A 21,295-nucleotide genomic window follows, 5' to 3' on the forward strand; every position below is an offset into this window, starting at 1 on the left:
ATTCCATTTGGGCCTCTAGCGGTTTGAGGGTTAATGACACTGTGATGCCTCACTACAGATAAGTGTTACAACGTTATCTTCAGGTTATCTTGAGATAATTTCGGGGCTTTAGTGTCCCCGCGGCCCAGTCCACCACACCAACCAACTTACTCACCATAGCTACTAATGGACCGTGACACACACCAACCAGGTTACTCACCATAGCTACTAGTGGACCGTGACACACACCAACCAACATACTCACCATAGCTACTGGTGGACAGTGACACACACACACCAACCAGGCTACTCCATAGCTACTGGTGGACCGTGACACACACACACCAACGTACTCACCATAGCTACTGGTGGACCGTGACACACACACACCAACGTACTCAACATAGCTACTGGTGGACTGTGACACACACCAACGTACTCACCATAGCTACTGGTGGACCGTGACACACACACACCAACGTACTCACCATAGCTACTGGTGGACCGTGACACACACACACCAACGTACTCACCATAGCTACTGGTGGACCGTGACACACACACATCAACGTACTCACCACAGCTACTGGTGGACCGTGACACACACACACACCAACGTACTCACCATAGCTACTGGTGGACCGTGACACACACCAATCAGGTTACTCACCATAGCTACTGTTGGACCGTGACACACACACACACCAACGTACTCACCATAGCTACTGGTGGACCATGACACACACACACCAACCAGGTTACTCCATAGCTACTGTTGGACCGTGACACACACACACACCAACGTACTCACCATAGCTACTGGTGGACCGTGACACACACACACCAACGTACTCACCATAGCTACTGGTGGACCGTGACACACACCAACCAGGTTACTCACCATAGCTACTGTTGGACCGTGACACACACACACACCAACGTACTCACCATAGCTACTGGTGGACCATGACACACACACCAACGTACTCACCATAGCTACTGGTGGACCGTGACACACACACACCAACGTTTTCACCATAGCTACTGGTGGACCGTGACACACACCAACCAGGTTACTCCATAGCTACTGTTGGACCGTGACACACACACACACCAACGTACTCACCATAGCTACTGGTGGACCATGACACACACACACCAACGTACTCACCACAGCTACTGGTGGACCGTGACACACACACACCAGTACCCCACTTGACACAGTACCCCATAAAAGGCTGTTAAAAAAGTTGGAGCAACAGGCAGAGTAAAAGGGAAGGTGCTCCAGTGGATAAGGGATTACTTAAGCAACAGGAAACAGCGAGTAACGGTGAGGGGGGAGACATCAGAGTGGCGAGATGTCACCAGCGGAGTCCCACAGGGCTCAGTACTTGGACCCATCCTGTTTCTAATATATGTGAACGATCTTCCAGAGGGTATAGACTCATTCCTCTCGATGTTTGCTGATGATGCAAAAATTATGAGAAGAATCAAGACGGATGAAGATAGACAGAGACTACAGGATGACCTGGATAAACTGGAGGAATGGTCTAGAAAATGGCTACTGAAGTTCAACTCTGGAAAGTGTAAGGTGATGAAATTAGGCGAAGGGAGCAGGAGGCTGAACACAAGGTACCATCTGGGAGGGGAAATCCTGCAAGAATCAAATAGAGAGAAGGATCTGGGGGTTGATATCACACCGAACCTGTCTCCAGAGGCCCACATCAAAAGAATATCATCAGCGGCATATGCTAGACTGGCCAACATAAGAACTGCCTTCAGAAACTTGTGTAAGGAATCTTTCAGAACCCTGTATACCACTTATGTAAGACCAATCCTGGAGTATGCAGCTCCAGCCTGGAGTCCATACCTAGTTAAACACAAGACAAAGTTAGAGAAGATTCAGCGGTATGCCACCAGGCTCGTCCCGGAACTGAGAGGATTGAGCTACGAGGAAAGGCTAAAGGAGCTGAACCTCACATCCCTGGAAAACAGAAGAGTAAGGGGAGACATGATAACCACCTACAAAATTCTCAGGGGAATTGACAGGGTGGACAAAGACAAACTCTTCAGCACGGGTGGGACACGAACAAGGGGACACAGGTGGAAACTTAGTACCCAGATGAGCCACAGAGACGTTAGAAAGAATTTTTTCAGTGTCAGAGTAGTTAATAAATGGAATGCATTAGGAAGTGATGTGGTGGAGGCTGACTCCATACACAGTTTCAAATGTAGATATGATAGAGCCCAGTAGGCTCAGGAATCTGTACACCAGTTGATTGACAGTTGAGAGGCGGGACCAAAGAGCCAAAGCTCAACCCCCGCAAGCACAATTAGGTGAGTACCAACGTACTCACCATAGCTACTGTTGGACCGTGACACACACCAACGTACTCACCATAGCTACTGGTGGACCGTGACACACACACACCAACGTACTCACCATAGCTACTGTTGGACCGTGACACACACCAACGTACTCACCATAGCTACTGGTGGACCGTGACACACACCAACGTACTCACCATAGCTACTGGTGGACTGTGACACACACCAACGAACGTACTCACCATAGCTACTGGTGGACCATGACACACACCAACCAACGTACTCACCATAGCTACTGGTGGACCGTGACACACACCAACGTACTCACCATAGCTACTGGTGGACCGTGACACACACCAACCAACGTACTCACCATAGCTACTGGTGGACCGTGACACACACACCAACGTACTCACCATAGCTACTGTTGGACCGTGACACACACACACACCAACGTACTCACCATAGCTCCTGGTGGACCGTGACACACACACACCAACGTACTCACCATAGCTACTGGTGGACCGTGACACACACACACCAACGTACTCTCCATAGCTACTGGTGGACCGTGACACACACCAACGTACTCACCATAGCTACTGGTGGACCGTGACACACACCAACCAACGTACTCACCATAGCTACTGGTGGACCGTGACACACACACCAACGTACTCACCATAGCTACTGTTGGACCGTGACACACACACACACCAACGTACTCACCATAGCTACTGGTGGACCGTGACACACACACACCAACGTACTCACCATAGCTACTGGTGGACCGTGACACACACACACCAACGTACTCACCATAGCTACTGGTGGACCGTGACACACACCAACCAGGTTACTCACCATAGCTACTGTTGGACCGTGACACACACACACCAACGTACTCACCATAGCTATTGGTGGACCATGACACACACCAACGTACTCACCATAGCTACTGGTGGACCGTGACACACACACCAACGTACTCACCATAGCTACTGGTGGACCGTGACACACACCAACGTACTCACCATAGCTACTGGTGGACCGTGACACACACACACCAACGTACTCACCATAGCTACTGGTGGACCGTGACACACACACACCAACGTACTCACCATAGCTACTGGTGGACCGTGACACACACCAACCAGCTTAACAATATACAAGTGGTTGAGATTCATCATCACTTCTGCTTCTTTGAGGAAATTCTTCTTATTGACTTTATCATCATTGTGAAGTGTTTTAACAGCTACATCAATCTGAAAGCGAATGGAAAAAACGTAGAAATGTACAATCGGAATAAGTTTCCAAAATGGCCACAAGGTAGTCACACTTACCAATTTCAAATAGAACTTCTATTTTAGAACTTGCATGAAGACTAGTATTAACCCTTAAATGGTGCAATACATACATGTATAAATGGACTAAGAGTTAAGTGTCTCAAACTTTCTCAAATGCTTTCAAAGTTTTTGTGCATAATCTACTAGTAAATGCTCCAATTTTGTCTACACGATCACACACTTAACTTGAAAAACAAGAAAATCACAAAAATTCTAAAATTGAATATTGAAAACTTCAGATTTTGAAATCAGCAGTAAAAAACCGGCGTTGAATGTAATGCAACGTCATTTTCTGGGTGAGCCCCGGAGGCTCCCTAGAGCTTATTGGGCTAATGTATGTTATGTTAGACCGGGACATTAGCTATGGAATTCAGACCTACCAGGGACCAGCGCCAGAACCTGGCCCTTTCAGAGAGGTTTCAGGGAGCAATAGCCCTGGAAAACCCCATTGTGGTTTGGGGGGTTTCCTTATCTGCCATCGACCGGGGTCAGGCACCCAGATAGGTAGGCATAACAAAATAAACCCAACATGGTAAGAAACTAAAACAAAAAACTGAACAGAGAGGTAGAAACTCCCTACAATCCCAATGAAACAGTCAAACAATCAATTATCACAATTTACTGCTGCGCTGGCTGCCTTTAGTCTTCAGGCTTCAATCAACGCAAAAAAAAAAAAATAAAAACCCTGACCGGATGGGAGGGAGGGTAGCCAAGGAGCCTCCGGGGCTCACCCAGAACGCAACGCTCAATCCGAGGCATTTCATTACATTCAACGCTGGTTTTCTGTGGGGAGCCCCTACGGCTCCCTTGAGCTACATACCCAAAGAGAAGGAAAAAGGGACTTACCCGGGAGGCGGCGGCCACAAACTCCTTAACACGAAGTCGAGAAAACTGGCTGCAACTTGGAAACAAAAAGCAACACAAGTATGCCGAGGAGCAGGGACGTTCCCCAAATAACAGGCAGCCAGGACCCTGTTCGACTTCCAAAATCCACGTGCCCGAATATGAGCTCAAGACATGTTACCAAACACAGCAGCCAAAGCTGCAAACTTTTGAACATCATGGGCGTGAGAATAGACCGCAGGCTGTCTAGACTTAATAACCCTGTGGACGATCTGGGAGACCCGAGCCCTGGAACAGGGAATGAATGAAACCGGATCAACCCAAAGCGCATCCCCAGCCACGTCAACTGAAGCAGCGCAGGTAACGGCGAAGAGCTGCAACCGGACACAACACATGATGCACCCCCGGCCGAACCAACCAAGCATCAATGACCCACAGACCCCTCCGGAAAGCAGCCATCTCGTTCTTCGCCAGAAAAGATGGAGAAGGCTGCACACGGACAAACCTACCCCCCAGACCAAAAGAGCAGAAACCCCTGCTCCGGAGGAGAGCATGAAGCTCCACTACCCGGCCCCCAGAGGCCAATGCCAACAAAAACAAAGCCTTGGAAAAACAATCCGGAACCGAAGGGGCCACCACAAACTGAGGAGAGGAAAGGTAGGATAGCACCCTGTTTAAGGACCAGGACGGCTCAGGAGGCACATGAGCAGGCCGAAGGTGAAACATAGCACGACAAAGCTTATGTAATGGGGCGGATGTGACGTCCGCCCCAAATGCTAGCTTGAGCGGCTCCGCCAGCACCACACGATACGAGGCGACAGTATTAGCCATCAAATGGCGCTCCTGAAAAAGCCAAGAAAGAAAGGACAAGACAACCCAATCCAAAAGAAAAGACAAACTACGAAGAGCCAGGAAATGGTGAAAAGAACGCCAGGAAACTTCATACTATCGCAGAGACGAAGCTCTCACGTGGGACACCATCAATGAAGCCACCTGATCACCATAGAAATGGTGATACACCCGCGTCATATAGACCAGACGTGAAGAGCAGAGGAGAAGGTCGAACCAGCCCCGTACTGGACCGGGCCATCCTGCTGAAAAAGGGGGAGCCACAGGAACATCCCGGGTTCGGACACCGAGCCAATAGCACCGGAAATCAAGGCTGGGCCAGCCACCAAGGGGCCACAAGGACTATTCTCCCTGGGAATGTCTCCAACCGAACCAGAACCCGAAGCAACAGCTAGACCGGGGGAAGAGGTACAGGTAACCCCACCTCGACCAGTCCTGCCGAAAGGCATCCACCGCGAACGCCTCGCAGTCGGGAAAGGGCGTCACATACATTTGGAGACGCCGAGATCACCCCGACGCGAAGAGGTCAACGTCTGGGAGACCGTACGTCTGACAGATCCAACGAAACGAGTCGTCGTCGACCGTCCATTCCGTGGACAGATAATTAAAGCGAGACAGACCGTCCACCAGAACGTTGGACACTCCCCGGACATGAACCGCACGGAGACAAACCCCGAGACTCCAGCAGACGAATCACTCAAAGGGACCAACCCCAAAGAACCAAGGACCGAAGAGAACCCCCACGGTTCAGTCAATGAACCACTGGAGAACAGTCCGAATGGAGGAGAATGGTCGATACCCGAGTGACCTGAACCCTCCGAAGCGCGAACCAGACTGACGCGAACCAGACTGCCGCGAACTCCCGAACTGTGCTGTGAGCCCGACGGACGGAACCCATTGTCCCTGGCCTGCCTGGTGAGCACTGGTCACAAAGCCCCAGCCGAGAGGCGACGCATCCGTGAACACATCGAGCGAGGGCTCGGGAAGGCGCAAAGGCATTGAACCCCGAAAACCCCGAAGAGGAAGCCGGTGATGCAGCAACCAACACAAGGCCCCCGGAGGACAAACCCAACAATCGCGAGAGAGAGGTGGAAAGGACATCCCCGAAGGAACCAAAACAGACGCCGAAGCCAAACCCGACCAGGCAGGTAGACTAGCACGACAAAGTTCAGACTCCCACACAACCGCTCGAGCAACCGCTGAGTGACCCGGGACCCCCTCAAAAACAGCCGACGGCGGTTCCGCAGCAGCAGCAACGCCTCTGGAGGGAAGGAAGTGGTCCAAGTATCCCAAATAAGATTCAGCCAGGTCCGAACCTGGGACGGAACCAGATGAGACTTCCTCCAGTTCACCAGGAACCCGAACCTGGCGAGCTGGGAAAGAACCATATCCCTGGCGAGCAGACAAGCTGACCGACTGGGAGCCCACACCAGCCAGTTGTCGAGGTAGGCCAAACCCCGAATCCCTAGAAGATGCAGACGGATCACCACAACCCGGGTCAGACACGTGAAAACGTGAGGTGCCAGATTCAAGCCAAAAGGTAGGCATCGAAAGCGGTAAGGGTGATGCCCCACCACAAAACCTAACCAGTCCCTGAACCCCGGATGAATAGGAACGTGCCAATACAGTGTGTCCTCACTTGAACGAACTATATGGGGCGAGGCCGATTCGTTCCAGTGCGGAATTCGTTCCATCCATCCGGCCCCAAAAAAAACCCTCTGATCCCCCCCCAAAAAAAAACAACAACAACAAAAAAATTAACCTTAATTTATGTAATCTTTCTAAATCTAAAATCTAGTTTATAAATCTAGCAATAAATTGTTTCTGTGTTTTACTGTACTTACCTTAACAGTTGAGTTGTGTAGTGCAGACTTTTAGCCTCAATACCCTGAGAGTGCCAGATATGATATGAATATAAATTCATTAAGGAACAGAAACTTTTCTAACAAATGTACATTATACACTACAGTCTGTACATAAAGTACAAACCACTAGAATCACACTACAGTACTTAAGTAAACATATACTGTACTGTATCACTTAAACTACACTTTTTACACTTTGTACATTTATGTCATTAGAACTGTGTTGTACAGCTCAATTGGCACTCCCAGGTAAGTTATGGCTAGTGCTGGGTGCTGGTCCAGTATCCTGGGCATCCTCAGGTAAGTCCTTGCTGGTGCTAGGTGCTGGTACAGTATCCTGGGCATCCTCAGGTGAGTCCATGCTAGTGCTAGGTGCTGGTCCAGTATCCTGGGCATCCTCAGGTGAGTCCATGCTAGTGCTAGGTGCTGGTCCAGTTGCCTGGGCATCCTCAGGTAAGTCCTTGCTAGTGCTGGGTGCTGGTCCAGTATCCTGGGCATCCTCAGGTGAGTCCATGCTAGTGCTAGGTGCTGGTCCAGTATCCTGGGCATCCTCAGGTGAGTCCATGCTAGTGCTAGGTGCTGGTCCAGTATCCTGGGCATCCTCAGGTGAGTCCATGCTAGTGCTAGGTGCTGGTCCAGTATCCTGGGCATCCTCAGGTGAGTCCATGCTAGTGCTAGGTGCTAGTCCAGTTGCCTGGGCATCCTCAGGTAAGTCCTTGCTAGTGCTGGGTGCTGGTCCAGTATCCTGGGCATCCTCAGGTGAGTCCATGCTAGTGCTAGGTGCTGGTCCAGTATCCTGGGCATCCTCAGGTGAGTCCATGCTAGTGCTAGGTGCTGGTCCAGTATCCTGGGCATCCTCAGGTGAGTCCATGCTAGTGCTAGGTGCTGGTACAGTATCCTGGGCATCCTCAGGTGAGTCCATGCTAGTGCTAGGTGGTGGTCCAGTATCCTGGGCATCCTCAGGTGAGTCCATGCTAGTGCTAGGTGCTGGTACAGTATCCTGGGCATCCTCAGGTGAGTCCATGCTAGTGCTAGGTGCTGGTACAGTATCCTGGGCATCCTCAGGTGAGTCCATGCTAGTGCTAGGTGCTGGTACAGTATCCTGGGCATCCTCATGTAAGTCCTAGCTGGTGCTAGGTGCTGGTCCAGTATCCTGGGCATCCTCAGGTGAGTCCATGCTAGTGCTAGGTGCTGGTCCAGTATCCTGGGCATCCTCAGGTGAGTCCATGCTAGTGCTAGGTGCTGGTCCAGTTGCCTGGGCATCCTCAGGTAAGTCCTTACTGGTGCTAGGTGCTGGTCCAGTATCCTGGGCATCCTCAGGTGAGTCCATGCTAGTGCTAGGTGCTGGTCCAGTTGCCTGGGCATCCTCATGTAAGTCCTTACTGGTGCTAGGTGCTGGTCCAGTATCCTGGGCATCCTCAGGGGAGTCCATGCTAGTGCTAGGTGCTGGTCCAGTTGCCTGGGCATCCTCAGGTAAGTCCTTGCTGGTGCTAGGTGCTGGTACAGTATCCTGGGCATCCTCAGGTGAGTCCTTGCTAGTGCTGGGTGCTGGTCCAGTATCCTGGGCATCCTCAGGTGAGTCCTTGCAAGTGCTAGGTGCTGGTACAGTATCCTGGGCATCCTCAGGTGAGTCCTTGCTAGTGCTAGGTGCTGGTCCAGTATCCTGGGCATCCTCAGGTGAGTCCATGCTAGTGCTAGGTGCTGGTCCAGTATCCTGGGCATCCTCAGGTGAGTCCATGCTAGTGCTAGGTGCTGGTACAGTATCCTGGGCATCCTCAGGTGAGTCCATGCTAGTGCTAGGTGCTGGTACAGTATCCTGGGCATCCTCAGGTGAGTCCATGCTAGTGCTAGGTGCTGGTACAGTATCCTGGGCATCCTCAGGTGAGTCCATGCTAGTGCTAGGTGCTGGTACAGTATCCTGGGCATCCTCATGTAAGTCCTTGCTGGTGCTAGGTGCTGGTCCAGTATCCTGGGCATCCTCAGTTGAGTCCATGCTAGTGCTAGGTGCTGGTCCAGTATCCTGGGCATCCTCAGGTGAGTCCATGCTAGTGCTGGGTGCTGGTACAGTATCCTGGGCATCCTCAGGTGAGTCCATTCTAGTGCTAGGTGCTGGTACAGTATCCTGGGCATCCTCAGGTGAGTCCATGCTAGTGCTAGGTGCTGGTACAGTATCCTGGGCATCCTCAGGTGAGTCCATGCTAGTGCTGGGTGCTGGTCCAGTTGCCTAGGCATCCTCAGGTGAGTCCTTGCTAGTGCTGGGTGCTGGTCCTGTAGGCCTACTGTTAAGCTGTACCAAAAACTTTTGAATCTTAGTTTGTTTCTTCATAATGAGCTTCTTCATTATAATATCTTTCAATCCCCTTAGGTGTAGATAATAATCTGCCACGTCTTCATCATCAGTTACAGCAACCATATCAAGCAGCTGATTAAGGTTTTGCAATGATGCAGCATATGGAATAGATAACATGCTACAGGTATCTTCCTCCTCTTCCGCATCCTCATCAGTATTACCAGTAACACACTGGATAATCTCATCATCAGTTAATTCACCATAACCTGGATCATCAGCATCATTATCTAACCACTCAGTCACATCAGAAAGTTGCAAATCTTCCTCGCCAGCATCTCTTAATGTCTCAAAAATCGCATTATCAAAGCCCTCAAAATCATAGTCATCTTCGTCTTCATTCTCACCAGGTACCGGACTCAGAATTTTATTCCATGCGTTCTTTAATGTGGTGACCTTCAACTCGTTCCATTGTTTGGCCCAGATGTAAATAGCGTCTTTAATTGAATATTTCTTGAAGTTTTCTAGTGTTCTACTAGCTCTTGTATCCTTATTAAGCCTCTCGTCTTCCTGAGAGAGCAGAACTTCCATTATTTCTACATTCATAGCTCTCTTATAAAGCCGTTTGAGAGCATAGATAACCCCCTGATCCATGGGCTGTATTAGAGATGTAGTATTTGGTGGTAAAGCCATACATGTTATTTTACCATCAGGCGATGTTAATTTAGCAATGGGGTGAGCTGGGGCATTATCAACCAACAGCATTGCCTTTACATCAGCAGGACGAATGCCACGCTCATTGATCTGATGCTTTCTTACTTCTTTACAAAAGTGATTCTGGAACCAGTCTTCAAAAATAATCTGTGTGAACCAGGCATTTTTGGTGTTGTAGTAAACGACAGGTAATCTGTTCATGCAGTTTTTCAATGCTCTGGGGTTGGCAGATTTCCCAACAATTGCGCACTTTGTTCGGTGACTGCCATCTGCATTACCACACAATAATGCTGAAATTCTTTCCTTATTTACCTTGCGACCAGGAATACTCTCCTCAAGCCTAGAGGCCAAAGTGTTTCTTTGAAGGCATTTCCAGTTAAAGCCTGTTTCATCTGCATTGTACACTTGAAACCAGCTTAGATTATTAGATACCATGTGCTGAGAAAGTTTATATTTAAATGCATTAACACTTCCTACATCTGCACTTAAGGCTTCGCCACAAATTTTCTTGTTAATGATGCCATGCCTCTCTTTAAATCGACATACCCATCCAGTGCTAGCCTTGAAATTGTCAATGTTTAACTTTTCAGCAAGTCTTTCAGCTGCATTTCTAATAGAATCAACTGAAACAGCAATTCCTTTCGCACGATGCTGTGTAAACCATTTGAATACAGCAGTCCAAATCCGTATATTTAGCAGGCTTCAATGTTTTCCTGTTGCCTATTGCATGAGTTTGACTTTGAGCAACGAATTTCCTAATATTATCCTTCTGCTTTTTTATATCACAAACTGTAGCTTTACCGATGTTGAATTCTTGGGCGAGACGGGTGACTGAGTATCCACGCTCTGCTTTCTCTATTAAATCAATTTTCTGATCAATTGACAAATATTTTCTCTTTCGTTTTAAATTCTGAACACCACGAATGCTGCTCTGAGACATCTTGACAGAGTATAAGAGTTCAAACGATAAAAATTGTTCAAAATTATCCTTCACGCGCGAGCAACACGTTTTCACACTGGGAGGAGAGGAGACAAATGGTGCCAGCCACCTCACCAAGGCCTAACGTTTACACGACCTGTGCTTGTTTTATTGGCCTACTCAAAATTTAATCTAAATAGGCTTACAAATTGTTTTCAAATAATATTGTTTGTTGTTATAATTAATAAAACATTGTCTGTTTTGAAGTTTTATTCATTTTATACAGTACAGTACTGTATTACATAAAACCTAATGTATTACAATACAGTACGTAGGCTGTTAGAGGGATGGAGGGAGAGATCCAGGAAACAAACCCCCCCCTCCCCCCCCCCAATGGCTCAAGGAGCGACCTGCCGGCCACACAAAGCCAACTGTTATCTACACCCCAATTTTATTAAAAATTCAGTGAATAGGAAATGTGTTTTAACTGTTTAAAATATGTACTGTATATAACACAATTTTCACCATTATTATTACGCCAATATGACATTTTTCTAATAAAAAGGCTATTCTCAGTGTAGATAATGCGATAATTATTATTAAATTGACTCTTGGCATCTGACGACGAGAGAGGAGAGGAGTAGTGGCTGGTCTCTGGTGGTCAGGTGCAGGTGGGGGGGGGGGGGGGGGGGCTGGAGAGGGAGCAAGGAGCCGCCAGTCACATGTGGTGCCTGCCTCTACAGCCTTTGCTGACACCACTACTGTACCTGTACAGTATTACTCCAGCCTCCCTTGATAACTTCTACCACTGACAACACCTGCCCCCTAACAAAAACCCCTAACTACTGACACCATTTGCCTCCTGACAACAACTCTCTCACCAATGCCCTCCTGACACCATTTTATCACCATTTCAGCTGGTTGTCAGCTGCCTGGCTGACAACCTGCCTCCCATGAGAATACGTAACTTACACCACCTGCCCCCTAACAAAAACCCCTAACTACTGACACCATTTGCCTCCTGACAACAACTCTCTCACCAATGCCCTCCTGACACCATTTTATCACCATTTCAGCTGATTGTCAGCTGCCTGGCTGACAACCTGCCTCCCATGAGAATACGTAACTTACACTACCTGCCCCCTAACAAAAAACCCTAACTAATGACACCACTTGCCTCCTGACAACAACTCTCTCACCATTACCCCCCTGACTCCATTTTATCACCATTTCTCCCTAGAAACAATGGGTAAGGATAATAAAACACTACACATGTATAACTGTTTACACTCTGGCGAATCATAGTTGATGACAGCCAGCTCCGACGCTCGGCCTCGGTGACCACTTGGACGAACATTCCTCACTTAATCGAACATTTGTATGTTCCACTGAACATTTGGTACCGAATTCAATTTGTTCGGCTCTTCCGGGAATTCGATAGAGCGGGGTTCGTTAGACTGAGGAAGCACTGTACGCATCCTTGACGTCCTGGGACACCATCCAGGCACCCAGCTCCAACAGAAGCCGGACCTGAGACAGAGTAGTCATCCGAAAGGAGGGGCAAGGAATCCAGGAGTTCAGACGGGACAAGTCCAGAATGAACCTCAAATCCGCACAGTCCCATTTCGGCACTGAAAACAGACGGGAAACCCCCCTGAGGGACAGAGTCGTTTCGACCACACCCAAGCGCACCCACTCCAAGACGACTTGACGAAGCGCAGGAGAAGAAACCTGCCCAGTTAGCCCCGAACCCCCCAAAGGAGGACAAGTCATCCAACGCCACCGCAGGCCAGATGACACGACCGAAAAGGCCCACAAATCATGGGACCAAGCATGAGCAAACAGAGCAAGACTCCCCCATCACCCCGTCAACGGGGCAAAAGGACCGACGCCCCTTATGAGAACCCAAACGTCGAACAGGGCGATCACCGCGCCGACCAGACGACACTGGCCCCGAAGGGAACAATGGATCAGAAACTGGCACCAATAGCCCACCTCGACCAGTGGAACCCAGAACCCTGGCATGACCCCCCCCGAAACTGCCGAGAACGACCGCTTCGGAGAATCTACAAGTCCGCCATAGGACGACAACTAGATGAAGCCGCTTAAAGAAACTGAGAGATCGCAGTTTCTGCAAACAGCAACGGACAAAACGGAGATGAAAACCTAAGAGCTAGGGCCCAAGCGGATTCCAAAGAGAGGGCGAGCACCGCCCGACGGCATGTGAGGCGAGAAGCAAAAAACAGAGACACCTCTTCCTCAGGATGGGCGCAGACAGCTTCAACAGTGCAGCCGACGCCCTAGTTGCCAAAGTCAGCGCCCCAGATAAAGGCCCTTCACTCAACGCTCCTACATCCTCCTCAAGCCAAGCAGAAGACAGCTCGAGAAGGGAAAAGAAACGCAAGACCGAAGTCAAATGCCCACGGGGGCGCGACTCCTCTGCGACCAATGAAGCCGAAAGCTGAGGAACCTGCACGTGAAGCTGGAAAAGGCCAATATCCCGAGAAAGCAGAGGAGCGAACAAGCACGCATTAAGGTGCTCAAACTCGCCCCCCAGGTAAACCTGCATAAAAGTAGAAGTTTCCCGCCAATCAAGCATGCGGGTCCGACAGAACCCATGCCACGCCCCCAACGAAAAGAAAGGGCATTCTGCCAGCCAGGAAGACTCCGTAACCTCCAAACGCACCCAAAAATGGGAAGAAGAACCGAACTGAAACGAGGACGGATCCATTGCAGAGGCATAACTCGGGTCTCGCAAGAGGTATGCAGCAAGAGCTTCCCGAGCCACCTTCGCGGAGATACGGGATGTAGAAAACCTCTGGAAAGACGGATCCGGGGCACCTAAAGGGGCCCGGAACTGAACCCGGGGAAAAGTCGAACCCAAATCATACTCATACAGGGAAGGGAGGGAGGGTAAGAAAATCCCTCCCCCTGCAACAATAAGCCCCGTGAGGAAGGCAAAAGCACCCAAGCGGGGTTAAATGGGGCCCAAGGTCCCCAGGTTGACTCCTCTTCAGCCCCAGAATCCCCCACATCGGGATCCGGGGCAAAGCCGTCCTCCAAACCCACTACCCCGGAAGAAAAGGCAGAGTCCAAGGGAAAAGCAGACAAGAAGGGGGTCTGCTGGTGAGACCCAGAAGCCTCGGCAGGAGGAACCGGCTCAAATGCCTCCATCCCCGACCCAGATGGAGCAGTCCCCGAGGCAGCCCGAGTCTCATTACCAACTAAACCCTGTGCCAATGCCGAAACCCTCAGACGTTTTGGAGCCGGACACAGGGGGGGAGTGCAGGAAGAACCACAGGTGAAAGACCAAGGGGCGTGGCAGGAGCCAAAGCCAAAGCGACTAACACCCCCAGGTCAGGGTCCCTAAAACCAAAACGGGGCAGCCTCGGGGCATCCGGGTGGGAAACCAACCTAGCACGTTGCAAGAACCTAAACCTAACATGCAATGTTGATGCTGCCTGTACCCTAATAGGAACATCCTCAGAGTAAAACTGGAGTACAAGCAGAGAACATGACTCGCAAGACTCCGGGTCAAAGGTATCATTGACCCAACAAGCAGCATGATGGAGGCAAAACAGGTGACTGTCACCCTGAGACAAGGGCACACTGCAACCTTCAAACCCGCACAAGGCAGGTTGGAACTCGGGAGACGCATCCATGGGTCCCCGAGCCCCGACAGGGGTTACCAAGGCCCATATAGTAACAACTACGGGAAGCCCGGGCAAGGTGTAGCTAACCGGTTAAGAAACCCAAACAAAACAAGGGAAGATGATAATACTGAAAACCCCTGGGACGTGTACAAGCACGGGGGCCTAGCAGAGGGCCACCAAAACAATACCAGGGAAACTATAGACCCACGGGGCAGAACCTCCACCAGGCAAACAAAAACAAAACAAAAGAAAAACCCAGCAAAAGTACACCGTCTTCAGAGGCAACAGGAACCAGTCGCCGCTTAGGTGGCAGGTCACGCAACTCCTTGACGCCCTAACCAGCACAATACCACTCCCCACCCACAGGAAGGAATTCACAGAACAGATAAACAAAATAGAGAATAGCCTTGATAATTTGGAGAACCCGATACCTGATATTATCTTCCTAGGTGACTTCAACTTGCCTCCTCTCAGATGGAGAATAGCTAACAACAATATTATACCAGGAAATTTATCAGGACCTAACCAACCTCAGATCAGAGAACCACTTAGATTCTGTGACAAATTTTCACTCAACCAGCAGATATCGGAGCCAACGAGAAATAAAAATATTCTAGATCTGGTCTTTACGAACAATGAAGACATTATCAGAGACATTACAATATCAGATACCACATACTCAGATCACAAGCTCATTGAAGTGCAAACAACCATCAATACTCAGAACAGACCTAAAACATTGATAAAGCGAGAGGGGCTAATCAGTAAATTCAATTTTAATAATAAAAGAATAGACTGGGAGATAATAAACAGGGAACTTACAAACATTCCATGGGAAACTGTTCTAAGTAATACAAGTCCTACAGAAGGAATAGAAAAGCTTACTTCGGAAGCATATCAAGTCTGTCTGAAACATGTTCCTTTGAGGAAAGCCAGAAAGAGATCCAACGCAGAAAGAGAATGCACACGACACTATAAACAAAGGAAAAAAACAGTATTGAATGTAATGAAACGCCATTTTCTGGGTGAGTCCCGGAGGCTCCCCGGAGCTATCCATGGCTGATATGGATACCCTAATTATTTTGCATCAGTCGATGTGGGTGGAGTTCTAGGCCTACCGGGGACCACGAGCCAGAACCTGGCCCCCTCACAGAGGTACCGGGAGCAATGACCCATAGAAATGCACATGTGATTTGGAACATTCTATATCTGCCATCGACCGGGACAGGCACCCAGAAAGGTAAGCGCCACAAAACAAACCCCTATTCTGGTTAACAACAAAAATCGACAAACAAGTGGACAGAACTCCCCCAGGAAAACGAACTAACAAGCATGACATCACACGAGCCTCGCCGCATGTCTGCGCAGCTCCCCCCTCCCCGGGAGGGGAAAGGGGGAGCCCCAGACCCCCGCGCCGGCGATCCATTCCCCAGTTCTGAGGCTGAATATCAAAACCACAAAAAAACGTCGACCGGAGGGCGGGAGGGTGCCGAGGAGCCTCCGGGACTCACCCAGAAAATGGCATTTCATTACATTCAACGCTGGTTTTCTGGGGGGAGCTCCTACAGCTCCCCGGAGCTACTTCACCAAAGACTACCTAAGAAAACAAGGGGACATACCCGGGAGGCGGTCTGTAAACCACTCGTCAACACGAAGTCGAGACAACAACCCAAGGACCCCTCCGGAAAGCAGCAGGCACATCATTCGCCAGAAAAAGGGGAGAACGGTCGCAGACGAAGAAAACCATGACCACAACCATAGGAGCCAAAACATCACTGCGCCTGAGAAGAGCATGAAGCTCTGCCACATGACCCCCAGAGGCCAATGCCAACATAAAAAGAGAGCCGAGGCAAAGCAAACCTGAACCCAAGGAGCCACAACCACCAAGGAGAAGAAAAACAGGAGAGCACCCTGTCCAAAGACCAGGACGGCACAGGCAGCGCATAAGCAGGCCGGAGGTGAAACAACGCACGAGACAGCCTGAGAAACGGCGCAGAAGGAACATCGATACCGAAAGCTAGCAGCAGAAACCAAGGTGCCAGACCCAGGAACGGCCCCAAGCGCCTCTACATCCTCCGCAAGCCAATCCTATGACAGCCCCAGGAGGGAAAAGAAAACGCAGGACCAAAACCAAAATACCACAAGCGTGCATGTCCACCGCCACAAGTGCAGCCGACAGGGAAGGAACCCGCATAAGGAGCCGCCCGCACCAACATCCCGCAGAAGGGCAGGAGCGAAAAGACTCATCAAGAGGAGCAAAATTGCCCCCAGGAAAACGAGGAGCGCCGAGACAGCGCGAAGAGAAGAGATATGCACAAAAGAACAAGGCCAAACACCCAGAAGCTGCTGGAATAGGACCCACAAGCCCTAGAAAGGACCGGAGGGAAGCTCAACCGAATGACAACAGACGTACCAGAAAACGGGAAGGAGCAAAACCGTCCTGAACCTTCGAGAACAAAAAGAAGCAAACACAAAGGATGAAGGCACAAAAGCCCTGTCGCACCCGAGACCAAAAGTCATGCAGAAACCCCAAGAAGATGGGGACATGACGGAGAAGGCCCGTCCCGGAAAAAGGGGCGAAGACCGTAGAAAAGAACCCACCGACAGGACGGAAACAACAGGCACAATGGACAAGGAAACCGAGCCCAGGGAGGGGCCGACGCCCACAAAGCACGTGCGGAGAGGGGGAACGGAAAAACCCCACACCACAAAACCGCAAGCCCCGCCCAGATAGGTAGAAATACCCCGGCGGGGACCAACGGGGCCTGAGGCCCCCTCACGTTAGCTCCACCCCAGCCCCGGGAACCCACCCTGCAGGCCCCGGGGCCGAGCTGTCCCTCAAAGCCCCAGCGTCAAGAAAAACCCCGGGGCAGCCGTGAAAAACACTAAGGAAGGGAGCCCACTAGGCTCTGGAACTTGAACCGAAATCGGAGGATAGGCGAGGGGAGAGACGAAGACACCAAGCTCATCCCCAGCCAGCACAACGAGGCGAGGACAAGACAGAGAATCCAAGGAACAAGGAAAAACCAGGCCTGGCAAAGCAAGACTGGCATGGAAGGAGGGCCTCAGAGGGAGCACGGAAGGGCCAAACATAACGCCACAACCAACCCCGACACGCAGCTGCAGTACCAAAACCGCAGCAAAACGTCACCACACTCCCCGAGGAAGCGACAGAGAAGATAGATAAATCGTACACGAGTGGCACACAAGGGGACACAGGCGGAAACCGAGCACCCAACTGAGCCACAGGGACGGTAGAAGAAATGTGTGCAGTGTAACAGGCAATCGAAGGAACACATTAGGCAACCCAACTTGAGCTGACCCCATACACAGCCCCAAGAGAAGAGACGAGAGTGCCCATGAAGCACAGAATCTGCTCGACAGGCAAACAACAGGGGAGAGGCAGAACCAAAGAGCCAGAACCCAATCCTGCAAGCACAAGAAGGCGAGCACAAAACACCCTCGACACAGGAAAACGTACCACCGAACAGGCACCCCCACCGTTGCACTGCGGAGCAAGGTGGAGGCGGGGCCCCGAACTTAAGTAAGGTAAGACAAGCATAGGAGAGGGCAGGAGGAGTACAGGCCGGAGCCACCTCGGAAGGGCCAAAAGGCCACCCGCAGACACCCGTGAACTGAGGAAGGAATCAGGTGGAGAGAACAAGAGCTGCCCATTATGGGCTAATAGTCCTGCAGTAGGCACCTCGGGTGGTACGGTCCACGTTCTCAAGTACGAATGTACACCCATTCCAACTTCCAAAAACAAAAACAGCGTCAAGACAAAGGAGACGCCAAACTGCACCAACTCACCTGCAGAACATAGGCGCTGAAGGACCATGACGCAAGCTTTCGAGTCCGTAGCCGCCAGAGGCGGTCAAGGCGCCCATGCTGGAGAGGAGGGGAGCGGCGAAGGAGGCTCCCCACCCTAGAACGCAGGGAAAAACCTTGTGACTTCCCCACAGCGGCACCCCAGAACACCCCCAAGCAACGGGGCACGGATTGGATTAAGAAAAGAGCGAGAGGCGAAGCCCAACATTTTCTTGAGAGAAAATGGATGCAGAACAAGTGTGCACACCGCCCGGAACTAAAACAAACTCCCACGGCGCATGCGCAGGACGCGAAAGAAAAGTAGCCCAACTAGGCGAGAAGGTCCCAACAAGGTGAGAAGTAGCCCAACAAGGCGAGAAGTAGCCCAACAAGGCGAGAAGTAGCCCAACTGGCGACAGTAGCCCAACCGGCTACAAGGAGCCCAACAAGGCGGGAAGTAGCCCAACCGGCGACAAGCAGCCCAACTGGCGACAGTAGCCCAAACTGCTACAAGGAGCCCAAACGGCGACAAAGGAGTGCAAACGGCGACAAAGGAGTGCAAACGGCGACAAAGGAGCCCAAACAGCTACAAGGAGCCCAAACGGCTACAAGGAGCTCAAACAGCTACAAGGAGCCCAAACGGCTACAAGGAGCCCAAACGGCTGCAAGGAGCCCAACCTATCCAGAACAGAAGGAACCAGTATGGAGGCAAACTCCGAGACACGCAGGAGGTTAAGCTGCAAAGGCCAACCGCAAAGGCGAAGAGATGCGGTTAGTCGAAAACATCCGGAAGACGGAACCGAATAAACCACAGGGACACGGAACCGAACCCGGGGAGGAGCAGAACCCAAGCCCAAATTGTACGCAGAGGGGGGAAAGAAAACCCCACTCCTCGCAACAGTAAGCCCCGCTCAGAAAGATGGAAATCCAGGCGGGGCGCAATGGAGCCCAAGGCCCCCAAGGCCGCTCCTATCACACCCCAGGAGCCTCTACACCAGGCCCCGGGGCCGAGTCGACCTCCAAAGCCCCGGCCCCACAAGAAAAAGCCGGGGCAGCCGAGAGAGCTGGAAGAAAAGGGGCCCACTGGTCAGACCCCGGAGCATCGGCCGGAGGAACAGACTCGAATGCCTCCGCAGCTACCCCGGACGGGGCAACCCCCGAAACTGCCGAAGTCTCAGAACCTCTAACCCCGCCCCAACCTCGAAGCCTGCAGATGCGTAGGGGCTGGAAGCAGGAGGGGGGAAAAAACAAGGGGGGCGTGGAAGAACCAAGGCCGAGGCGCCCAAAACCCCCAAGTCTGGGTCCCTACACAAGCGGGGCAGCATCGGGGCGTCCGGGGAAGCGACAAACCTGAACGCGTTGCAACATCCAACCCTGCAATGTGCGAGCTGCCTGCACCCACGGGAATTCATCAGCAGACCGGGTGAATGGAGTTACGAACAAGCAACAAAGCTCGTAGGACTCGGGGTCGAATGTGTCACCGACCCAACAGGCAGCATGACGGAGGCAAAAACAAGGAGAGTCACCCTGAGACAAAGGGACAGAGTAACCCTCAACTCGCACAAAGCGAGAGGGGACGCAAGGGTTTCCACTATCGGACCCGAGAGCCCCCGGGAGGATTCCCAGGGCCCCTAGACTGGGTCTGCTAAGGGTTATCCCAGGCAGGGCACTGCTAACCGGCACCCCAAACTACCAAGCAAACTGCTAAAGCTGAACCCACAGGACGTGTCCACTCGCGAGGGCAAAGCAGGGGGTGCCACCACACAAACGAACCTAATATAAGGGGAGGGGGGAACACAAAGCAGACCCCCCTACCAGGCAAAAACAAATATAAAAGAAAAACCACCCAAGTGGACAACGTACCCAGAGGGAACAGAGCCGGCCGCTGTCATAGGTGAAAACTAGTTACGCAGTACCCTGCGCCCCACCAGTGCTATAACTACCACTTACCCCAAGGTAAACAAGGGAGTAAAACCCACAAACACTCGGGGCGGCCAAACACCAAGCAATGAAAAGTCAACAGAGGTAGACCCAAGGTGACTTGTGACGGCAACCCCAAGCCCCAAGGGCGATACTTACAGGGCACTCAGGGAAGGTGACCCTAAGCACATGCAGCCCGAGTACCTGAGAATACTACTCCCAGCTCACACGTCCACCGTAAGAGCAGCACTGCAAACAAGTCACAGATCCGAGACAAGACCGGAGCTGGAGCCACATGACCATGCATTATCCCATCAGCCGAGGAACTGGGGCGGGGATCGCCGGTGCGGGGGTCTGGGACTTCCCCTTCCCCCTCCCAGGGAGGGGGGAGCTGCGCAGACATGCGGCGCTGCTCATGTGACATCATGCTTGTTAGTTCGTTTTCCTGGGGGGGTTCTGTCCACTCGTTTGTCGATTTTTGTTGTTAACCATAATAGGGGTTTGTTTTGTGGCGCTTACCTTTCTGGGTGCCTGTCCCGGTCGATGGCAGATATAGAATGCTCCAAATCACATGTGCATTTCTATGGGCCATTGCTCCCCGTGCCTCTCTGAGGGGGCCAGGTTCTGGCTCGTGGTCCCCGGTAGGCCTAGAACTCCACCCACATCGACTGATGCAAAATAGTTAGGGTATCCATATCAGCCATGGATAGCTCTGGGGAGCCGTAGGGGCTCCCCCCAGAAAATAACAGAAATGCTTAAGCAGACACGAATTTCCTGTCAAA

At 51.2% G+C, this 21,295-nt stretch overlaps 1 protein-coding gene across 5 annotated transcripts in view; it reads right to left on the bottom strand.

Moving 5' to 3' along the window:
• The window catches only part of Shark (SH2 ankyrin repeat kinase), a 433,095-nt gene that overhangs the window by 183,632 nt on the left and 228,168 nt on the right, over nt 1-21,295 (bottom strand). For all 5 annotated transcript variants that reach the window (XM_069314561.1, XM_069314558.1, XM_069314563.1 and 2 more), the window contains exon 13: nt 3,432-3,575. In XM_069314561.1, the coding sequence (XP_069170662.1) occupies nt 3,432-3,575 (144 nt within the window). The remainder of the gene's footprint in view (nt 1-3,431; nt 3,576-21,295) is intronic.

Source organism: Procambarus clarkii, chromosome 79, assembly GCF_040958095.1.
Source record: "Procambarus clarkii isolate CNS0578487 chromosome 79, FALCON_Pclarkii_2.0, whole genome shotgun sequence".
NCBI classification, from domain to species: domain Eukaryota; kingdom Metazoa; phylum Arthropoda; class Malacostraca; order Decapoda; family Cambaridae; genus Procambarus; species Procambarus clarkii.